The sequence below is a fragment of the Oratosquilla oratoria genome, chromosome 41, assembly GCF_046742065.1.
Source record: "Oratosquilla oratoria isolate Oo_2021 chromosome 41, ASM4674206v1, whole genome shotgun sequence".
In the NCBI taxonomy this organism is placed as follows: Eukaryota; Metazoa; Arthropoda; class Malacostraca; order Stomatopoda; family Squillidae; genus Oratosquilla; species Oratosquilla oratoria.
In genome coordinates, this window is record NC_134817.1 from 31,606,476 (window position 1) to 31,617,755 (window position 11,280).

Sequence of the window (11,280 nt, forward strand, 5' to 3'; positions counted from 1 at the left end):
TGTCTCTTCTCGACGAGTATTTCTATCCCTTTATACTGTACAAACCGATTGAAAATTTGAAATTTATGTACAGATAATTCTTATTATGTATAGACACATATAATATATATTATTTTCAATACAATGTAATATAATCACTCTAATAAATTTACAATTATGTAATACGAGTAGAATTACCGGTATTTGTCAACATTCTAGCACAGATATCATCATGAGAAACACAGTTTATTGAAATTTTCAGTTCATGATCGCAGATTTCTTCCAACACGACGGAGGAAATCATTGACATTTGATATGCCATCGCGATGCTGCTCGCACAAGTATTTAAGTTTATTCTGAAGTTGCACATGTTTACGCTTGACTCGTTTCTTAGGTGGCTTTCCGGCTTTTGATTGCTGGTATAGTTTTGTGGCCTATTATATAGCGTTTGTGATGGACCATCACAGCAATTAACCTTTTTCATTGGTTAAATATCTTGAAGATGAGGACTAATTGTCAGAAGACTAAATGTCCGATGACTAAATGTCCACAGTTATTTTTCAAAGGAAGACTAATTGTCATTTCAATTTAGATAACTTGTTTCATAAATTTCATTTCATTTGCACTTGCTGTGTGAAAATGCATTTTCATTTCATTTTCACACAGTAAGTGCAAAACATATCGTTACTTGAAATTATATAAATATTTTTTAATTCTTTTAATAACATATTTTCTTTCAATAATAAATAAATGATAATAGCAGCAGTTGGAGGACTGGCCGAAACGTCCTACCCTGCAGAGTACTGGCAGAAAACGTCCTACCCTGCAGAGTTCTGGCCGAAACGTCCTACACAGCAGAGTTCTGGCCGAAACGTCCTACCCTGCAGAGTTCTGGCCGAAACGTCTGTGGCCGAAACATCCTACATTCCCTCTTAACACGATTAGCATTTTGTGACAAAAATTACTATGATTAAGCAAACCATTGTATGTGTTCATGAAAATTATTTATATTTGTGATATTAATGTTGCCTTTGTAAGGAGAAAACATGTAAATGTTAAATGATTTTATAATTTTACCAAACGTTTAAATATTGGTTATTTTAATTTTATGTTTTTTCGCGGGCGGTAATATACTCGTGTTCAATGATAATAAAAGGTTGGTTCAATTATTCTCTTACGGCCGAAAATATTTTATTTCCAAAGGGCGTCTCCCTCCTCAAATTGATTTCTTTATTACTTTCTTAACCTTATATTTGTGTTACCTTTTCCTTGAGTTATATTGATACGTGTAAATTTCCTCCACAAATTCTGTGAAAATTAAAATGATCAACATTTGCCCGCAACAACGCGCGGGTAATTTGGCTAGTATTTATATATATATATATATATATATATATATATATATATATATATATATATATATATATATATGTATATATACAATCATTTGAGACTGATATTTTGTTCCTTTGAAGACATTTTTAGACTTTAATTTCTCCAAAATTCCATGTAAACCCGCCCAACAGATCAACTACATTTGGTCACAAAGTGACACAATCTGTCACCGGATGTATTATGACCAAATATTTAGGTAATCTTTCCAGCATTTTTCTCTTGCTAGAATAGAATCTTCTACTGTAAGGAGGCATGCCTCATAATCCCGTGATTCTAGGACATCATATTCAACACAACCTCATAGTGTTCTAGGTCACTTGATTAGAAAAAGGACAATTGACCACCTCGGGAGGACAACTCACCACATCGATGATCTGCGTGAGGGCGAGGCCGAAGGTGACGTTGAGGGCGTCCGAGGCCTTGTGCGAAGGCCTCACGCTTTTGTCGTAGTTACTCATGAGGTACCGAGTCAACCGGTACTCAGCCTCATCGCAGAGGCCCGGTACACCTGCGGAAGAACAAATAACAGTATTAATTGAACATCGAGAACTATGTTCATCATCTAATAATGTCAAGAACTTCATGTGTTTTGTTGTTTGTGCCATTCAGTTATGTTTTCAGTTATTTTGATATTTTCGTTGTGCTACATGAAATATAAATGGATAAAAATCACCTGATGAATGTAACTCATTTGTTCTTATTCATACTATAAGACACCCTAGTACAGGTGAGTATATTTTCTTTTGACTCTATCAGGAAGAATCCTATTCTAGATTTGCAGTTTTTTGGACCAGTTGCCCGTGGACGAGTTGTTTATATATCATTTAGCTCAACGAAAATATCAAAATAACTGAAAACATAACTGATGATCGGACAACTCGTCCACGGACAACTGGTCCAAAAAACTGCAAATCTAGAATAGGAAGACTCATCCGGAAATAATACACAACATATTTTAAACTAAGAAAAAGACGAAAATGAATAATAAAATATTTCGTAGAAAGAAACAGCGATTCTATCCTTGTGGGCAACATCGTGTGGGTTCTAGGGAAGAGATGATACATGAATCTGAATATCTGTTGTCCTTCGATATTGATCACTTGAGAAACTATAAATCAAATTGAAGCCCATAGTACATTATAAAAATTCAAGGAGACCAAATGTCCATTTGAAAAGAGAGAGAGAGAGAGAGAGACCGAATGAATGTTTGGATACCAAATGTCCGGAGGATAAGAGAATGAATTAGTTAAAATTATTTCTTGTTTAGAGAGAGATTTGTCTCCAATACTAAACCACTACGTGACTGATCCACAAGGATGCAATTAAAATTCTCAAAATATTACTGAATAAAAAAATATGCGAGGTATAATTAGAATGGTGTCCGGATATAATCCCTCCTGGACACAATCCCCCCGGACAAAATCCCTCCGGACAATATCCCTCCTGGACAGAATCCCTCCTAGAGTATATGTTTATCTATGTATTTTAACATATTGATGTATTTATATATTTATTTATTTTGATACATATGATATTTGACTGTAATTAGAATATATACTATCTTAAGCAGATCTTATTCTCATTCTTATTCTTCTATGTTGTAATTCAAAATAATACCAAATGATCTTAAATACATCAATTAATGCCAGTTATCGCGTAGCATGTTTCATTCTGTTTTATACACTTTAGAGTCATTTCAGTATTATACTGTTTAAATCATATTACAGGACACACATCCAAAAATATATTGATATTCGTATAAAATCATTGAATCTTTGCTCACTTACACAACATTTTAGTTATTTGGATTATTTTTATTTCATCATTATACTGTATATTTTTCAGGTTTTTTTCCTTTCTTATTCATAGAGAATCAGAAACAATGCATGTCTGATGCTCTGTGATTCTCATATGTATGTCTGAAAGTTGATGGCAGGAAACTAAGTAATTTATCATCTTTTTGTATTCGTCACGTGGCATAGTAAAACCCAACTAATATAAATTATTCATGCCTAATTTAAAATTTTCATGCCTGCTGTTCAAAAGAATCATCTTTTATTATTTTTTCTTGGTTTGAGATCGTAATATACAGCACGAATTATGCTGTGCCCAAATGTCGCACCCAGTACTTTGTGACCAAATGTCATGTGCCCAAATGTCTTGTGCCTAAATGTCCTGTGCCCAAATGTCTTGTGCCTAAATGTCCTGTGCCCAAATGTCCTGTGCCCACATGTCGTGTGCCCAAATGTCTGGATACCGTAGTGAAGTACATAAACTATTTTTTCAAGCCTACTCATGTACTAGATTACATTAATTAAAATATTTTGCGAACTTACTCATGTATCATATTACATAAATTATAATAGTTTTCGAGATCACTGGTGTATTAAATTACTTGATTACATACATCATTTTAATTACAATTGTGTTAGATGAGTTTTTGTACGGGCTGAGGATATTTGTCTCATCCCAAATAACTTGCCAATCTTAAGAAACAAGTTCTAATATACTAGGAAAAAGAGGAGTGCACACACACACATACACACACGCACATACACGATGGACATAGGCCACCAGGCTTGCTGGCCGACGCAAGTGTCCGCCATTTGTCCAGCACCTTCATTTAGCTTTTCTTTCAACTTTCCCATTTTTCGTGCCGCCACGTCTTATGCCCGGCACCCAGTGGTACCAGCTGGAGAGCTGAGTCCAGCCGGGTGCTTCGAAGTAGGTCTTCCGAAGGGGTGGGTGGGGGTGGGGGGTGGCGTCATGCCTTGCACCGTGAATCATGCACATGAAGATGTCCCGTTCTTTGGTAAAATAGAGATGTTGATTCAGTTTAGGAAGGAAGCTTGCGATCCAATGACATCCATTTTTGGATTTCAGTAAGATCTTTGTACACACTGAGACCAAATGTCGCATCTGTAACTTTGTAAATGTCATGCCATCGAATGCCATGCTAACAAATGTCTGGTTAACCTAATATGGTGTTTTCTTGAATCAAATTATCATTCCTGTTACAGTGGAACAGCAACTTTGTACAAGGGGGTTTCGTCCCTCTTTATGACAAAGCGAGGGACATCTCACCGGGCGGACATTTGATCCTGGATCCAGCATCAGGTCGAAACCAGAACGAAGACCAGGCGATCCGACCCGCTACTCTTTACCACAGGTAGACATAAACTGTTTAACCTGGCCTGGAGTAACTGATACACACAGAATTACAACTTAGCTGATATTGCCATAAGCGTACTGATACTTGATTAACAGTCATGTCTGACTGTCAGCACTGAAAAAACATAAGCCTAAGTATTATTCTACCCAGACATATATATGTACACACACGCACACAATGTATATATATATATATATATATATATATATATATATATATATATATGTGTGTGTGTGTGTGTGTGTGAGAGAGAGAGAGAGAGAGAGAGAGAGAGAGATTCACCAGGGTCTTCGGATCACGTGTTGGACTCGTGATCGACAGCTATTTCCCTCCCGGAAGAGAGCCCAGAGCTCGTATATGACCGGTCTATGGGTAATGCTGTGACCTTACACGCACACAAACCCAACTCCCCGCCCACGAGAGTTGGAGTAACAACCCGCAGCGCAGCGAAACTGAAATTATTTCAGGCCTGGGCGGGATTCGAACCAGGACCTCCGTAGTGGCAGTAGTGTGTGTGTGTGTGTGTGTGTTAAAGTTAAAAAGTATGACGGAGTGGATTATAATTTACCAGCTCTTCTATCCTTGTGCGAAAAAAGAAAAAAGGCCTTTTGACTATTCATGTTACGGTTTTAATCAACTTGAGCTAAACATATTTTTACATTCAACAAAAGTTAATAAACATTTTTTCTTTCTTTGCGGGAACTAAGCTGACCGCATCAATACGGCCGTGAATCTCTTCCCTCGTCTTCATCTTCCTCCCAAAAAGGAAAATTAAAAGCTGCCGCACTCCATTTTCTGTTCGACGGAGACGAGAAAGCAGGCCCCCTTGTTACGTTTTCTTCCACATGCGCGTCGTCTTCCTCTCCACCAGACGCCCATTAGCGAGATTAATAGACAAGAAGAAAACGAAAGGCTGACTTGAAAAGTGACAACAGAGAACGAAAAAAAAACATGTCTGTGTACAAAATGATTATGCCACAGTGGGTGTATTGTACTCCAACCGAACGCTTAAAGAAAAAAAAAATCAACATTTAACAGACCGACACACACACACACACACACACACACATATATATATATATATATATATATATATATGTGTGCGTGTGTGTGTGTGTCGGTCTGTTAAATGTAGATTTTTTTGTTTTCTTTATATATGTAAATTAATAAACAGTACACAGGGAATTATTATACTATAAATAAAAATACATAGGCCTACTATGCGCTCATAAAATTAAACATAATTTTGCGTAGGAGGGAAGCCTCCGCCAGTTGTGCCATCTGCCTGCCAGTTCGAGGACTGGGGAACGGGTATCGTTCGAGGACCGGGGGGCGAGTATCGATCAAGGACCGGGTGGCGGTTATCAATCGAGGACCGGGGTACGGGTATTGATCCCCTTGAATGGCTTGTAATTACAACACCATTAACAACCCATGCCTGCAGTCAACATACACACAATTACAACTCCATTACAACCCAGAGCCCAAAACCCAAACTCGAACCTCCAGCAAATCACAACTATGACTTTTATTTGTAACTACCGCAACAACTACAACCTATAGCCACGTACACAACCGAGGCTACAACTCCCTACAACCACAACCACAAGCCACATCTGAAACTCTCATGCACACATTTACATCTAAGCGTTATCATCACACTACTACAACTAAAACCAGAACTTCATCCACAACCCCTAAAACAACAACTTCATCCACAACCCCTTAAACAACAACTGCATCCACAGCCTCTAAGACCACAACTACGTCCACAACCCCCTAAAACCACAAATGCATACACAGCCCCTATACACAGCTACATATACAACCCCTAAAACACAGCTACACTCACAATTCCCTAAAACCACAAGTACACAGCCTCTAAAACAAAAGATACATCTACAACCCCTAAGAACACAAGTACATCCACAACCCCCTACATCACAGCTACATCTACAACCCCTTAAACTACAGGTAAATCTACAACTCCTAAAACCACAGATACATCTACAACCCCTAAAACATAACTACATCCACAACCCCCTAAAACTACAGCTACAAACCCCTAAAATCACACCCACAACCTACACACCCTAAAATCACGCCCACAACCTACACCCCCTAAAATCACACCCACAACCTACACCCCCTAAAATCACACCCACAACCTACACCCCCTAAAATCAAACCCACAACCTACACCCCCTAAAATCACGCCCACAACCTACACCCCCTAAAATCACACCCACAACCTACACCCCCTAAAATCACACCCGCAACCTACACCCCCTAAAATCACACCCACAACTTACAACCCCTAAAACCTGACTCACAACCCACAACCATTGACATGCACAACGACAAGAAGAGCCACAACCAGGAACTAATGTTTCCCCGCGTCCGTCTCTTCAGATTTTCCACGAAGATGCTCCAATCCAAATGGTGGCCGGGACCTCCTCGAGCTGTCTCCCTCGCCTTTCCTCATGTCTCTTTATTTTTCATTTGTATCTACCAAAAATCATCCTTTTATTCCTATCTATTTGTTTTTTCGTTAATTCAATTATTCGTTTGCTCGCTCCCTAATGAAGTATATCCGAATGTATTTGTTTCCTTGGTCGTTTATTTGTATAGTCATCTACTTGTTTGTTATAAGTTTACTTATTTACTTAATAATTTATTTGTTTATTTATTCGCTTATTCGTGTACTTGTTTACTAATGTACTTATTATCTATTTTTGTTTATTTATTCATTCGTTTACTTAATCACTTATTCGTTTATTCTTGTTACTAAATATATACACTTATTCACTTAATCTTTACTTATTAATTGATCTATTTACTTGCCCCACTTATCTGTTCCACTTCCTATCCTTTCTGCTCTATCCATCAACCTTTCCCATGACTGACCACGTGTACCGTCCCCATCAATCTTCTGTCATCTATCCTTGCTGTAACATTTTCCTCTCTACATGAGCGGGTCTCTATTTGTTCACGCTCTCTTGGCCACCATATTTGTGAGCCCGTTCAATGTACATCAAGAAAACTAAATACAATTTTAGACATTTGTGCGCTCAGTTGTGGGTTCAAATCCCGCACTCCTATCCGATTCCCAGCATAAGGCAAAGGTGACGGCTTCGGCCGGAGCTACTAGGCGTCTCCTGGCGTATGCTCCTCACCTTCTAAGATATTTGTTTTTAATTCTACTGTCTACCATCCCAAGGATATTTCCCCCCTTATAAGGGAGGTAGCAAAGCCTCATTTTAGTTCCTCGTGGATGACGGGTCTGTATCACGCCCATTATCCTAAGTCAGAGGCAATGCAGCAAGACACAGCAGAAGTAGCGATAAAGGAGATTAAAGGAAGGCATTAGGAGGAAGGAGAGATAATAAGAAAATACATTTTTTTTTTGTGGAGATCAGTCACCTGTAGGGGCGTAACGTAAAAATACCAATGCTCATGGTTAGTTTGATGTTAATTATCACGCATAATTACAATAACCAACGGCAATTATCTCTCGAATTGTAGCAATTTGTCACAAATGATCAAAATGGATTTATTTTTCATTCATCAAAAAATAGGTTTCAATGGGATTTCGCTAAGACTTGTCGTGGGAAAATATCCGCCCGTGGGTGGGAAGTTGGGTTATGAGACTTTTAGGTGTGGGAAAATGTCTCACTTGAACAATTCTTGGTTGTATGACTCACATGTCTTCTATAACTTATATACATTGTTTTTTATTAGTTTAAATGCATTTTTTTTCGTATATTCCCATAAGAAAAACAAGATTGAAAATACTGAAACGCCACACATTGTTATATAACACAGAAAAATGTTGATGTGCGCTAGTGATGTAATCAGAAGCTTGGCTTGGTTGTGGGTTCGATTCCCGCACTTCTCTCCGATTCCCAGCAGTGACTGTGACCTGCCCCAAAAGTCCAAGCACATAACAAGGCAAAGATGACGGCTTCGGCCGCAGCTAATCAGCATCTCCTGGCATAGGCTCCTTACCTTCTACATAAATGTATAAAAGAACTTAAGCTGGGTTACAAGGCCTATGTCGAGGGGGGGGGGCGTCAATTAACTCCTTTATTGTCATAAAGGGGATTTATATCTTCGTTTCGACTGCCACCATGAGATTGGGCTTAACTACGAGAGAATCCCTAGGCGTTCCAGGATTAACTGAAGGATTTTTTTTTGCTTCATCTGAAACGGAATTAGCACGAAATGGACCGAGTGAGACGGCAACAAAAAGCTTTCTCTTGTTGCGAAAGGATGAAAGGCACCAAAAATGAAAAGAGGAAGAAAAAAACAGAAACTTCCTTCGGCGCGGCCGTGGGTGGCCCTGGCTGGGTCCCTTCGTCGCTGCCCTCCCTCCCTCTCTCTCTCTTCATTCCCCCTCCCTTCCCTTTTTTCTCCCTTTCCTCCATCTCTTCCCTTTCTTCTTATCTTCCCTTCCTCCCTCCCTCCCTTCTTATCTTCCCTTCATCCCCCCCTTCCCTTCTCTCCCTCCTTTCCTTCCCCCTTTCTCCCTCCCTTCCTTTCCTCCTCCCTCCTTACCTTCCATAAGTTCTTTCCTCACCCCCTCCCTTCCTTCCCTTCCCTTCTTCCCCTTTCCCTTCCCTCCCTCTTTCCCTTTCCCTCCAGGCAGTGGATCGAGTGGCCTGCTGGCAAAGTTTGGATATTCGTCAAGCTTCTGGCTCCGCAACGGAGCTTTTATCGCGCCAAATCCTAAGTAACTCCTGTAATCTAATATGGCTATATTGCAGTCGCCCGTATTGCAAGATTTAGATACTCCAAGAGGTCTTTCTTCAGTCAGTCGGTCAGTCGGTCGGTGAGTCAGTCAGATGAACAGTAAGTCAATATCACTCCAACAGTCAGTCAATTTCATTCCATCAGTCAGTCAATCAGTTAAAGGGTATTTGGCGAAATATTTAGCCAAAGAGAATTTGGTAGAACACCTACTTTAATGGGATTTAGCGAAATACTTAGCCCAAGATAATTTGGTTGAACACTTACTTTAAAGGAATTTGGCGAAATACTTAGCCCAAGATAATTTGGTTAAAAACCTCCTTTAAAGGGATTTGGTGAAATACTTAGCCCAAGATAATTTGGTTTAACACCTACTTTAAAGGGATTTGGCGAAATACTTAGCTCAAGATAATTTGGTTCAACACCTACTTTAAAGGGATTTGGCGAAATACTTAGCCCATGATAATTTGGTTGAACACTTACTTTAAAGTGATTTGGCGAAATACTTGGCCCAAGATAATTTGGTTAAACACCTACTTCATAGTGATTTGGCGAAATACTTAGCCCAAGATAATTTGGTTAAACACCTACTTTAAAGGGATTTGGCGAAATACTTAGCCCATGATAATTTGGTTGAACACCTTTAAAGTGATTTGGCGAAATACTTAACCTAAGAGAATTTAGTTGAACACCTAATTTAAAGGGATTTGGCGAAATTCAATTTGGTCAAACAAGAGGTCACTTTCTCACTGTGCTGCAATGCCAAAGCACTGCCACGCTGGGAGATTTCTCCAAAGCACAAGTGAATCAACAGGATAAAGGAGAAGGATTCAATTACGGTTAAGAGTCTCCTGGTGTAAGCTTTTCACTTTTTTTTTATTTGGCGAAATACTTAGCCCATGATAATTTGGTTGAACACCTACTTTAAAGTGATTTGGCGAAATACTTAACCAAAGAGAATTTAGTTGAACACCTAATTTAAAGGGATTTGGCGAAATTCAATTTGGTCAAACAAGAGGTCACTTTCTCACTGTGCTTTGGTGTTGAACCACTGTGCTGCAGTGCCAAAGCACTGCCACGCTGGGAGATTTCTCCAAAGCACAAGTGAATCAACAGGATAAAGGAGAAGGATTCAATTGCGGTTAATAGTCTCCTGGTGTAAGCTTTTCACTTTTTCAACACTGAACACTGCAGTACTGCAAAATAGCATTACATTACAATAAAAGACTATGTATATGTATATGTATATATATATGTATATATCGGACGAAGATCCGTTATTACCGAGGATCCGTTATATCCGATGGAAATACCGGACAAATCCGTTATATCCGATGGAAATACCGGACAAATCCGTTATATCCCGAAATTTGTCCGGTATTAGAAAATAGTAGGATTAGAATTTACAGTAAACCCTCGATATAACGGACGATATGGGGACAGGAGTCTGTCGTTATATCCGAAGATCCGTTATAACCGAGGATCCCTCGCTATAACTGATGAAAATCCGTTATAACGAGCGTTTGTCCAGTGAGATTTTTTTGTCCGTTATATCCGATATCCGGTATATCGAGATCCGTTATATCCTACAGCAGTAAATTTCGTCTCGGAATAGAGAAGTCCACTAAGGACCTCTTCCGGTGACCTGACTCTATTGTCGTCAGAACTGCCAAAATCGTCTCCAGCACCCCCTACCCCCACCCCCACCCCCACCCTTCCCCTACGCTTAGTTTCTCGGGGATTCCCCTCTATCCGCCAGGAAGCCAGGAATCTCATTACATGACCTATTATGACCCATTACAAATTTGACTTCGCTTTTGCAATCATGCTCATGGGGACCCTAAACCCGTTCGCTGTCAATGGTGATTTGTGCGTTTATTCTGTCTGTCGCCAGGCGATTTTATTCAGGTTAAGTACCCCATCCCGATGAACTCTCATTGCCCTCGATTACTCGTATTTTTCTGACCTCCGCCAGGCGATTTTAT

General features: G+C 39.4%; 1 protein-coding gene across 1 annotated transcript in view; it reads right to left on the reverse strand.

Annotated features, from left to right (window-relative positions):
- LOC143021142 (neuronal acetylcholine receptor subunit beta-3-like) overlaps positions 1–11,280 on the reverse strand; it is a 589,791-nt gene that overhangs the window by 452,485 nt on the left and 126,026 nt on the right. The window contains exon 3 of the mRNA XM_076178431.1: positions 1,737–1,882. Within this exon, the coding sequence (XP_076034546.1) occupies positions 1,737–1,882 (146 nt within the window). The remainder of the gene's footprint in view (positions 1–1,736; positions 1,883–11,280) is intronic.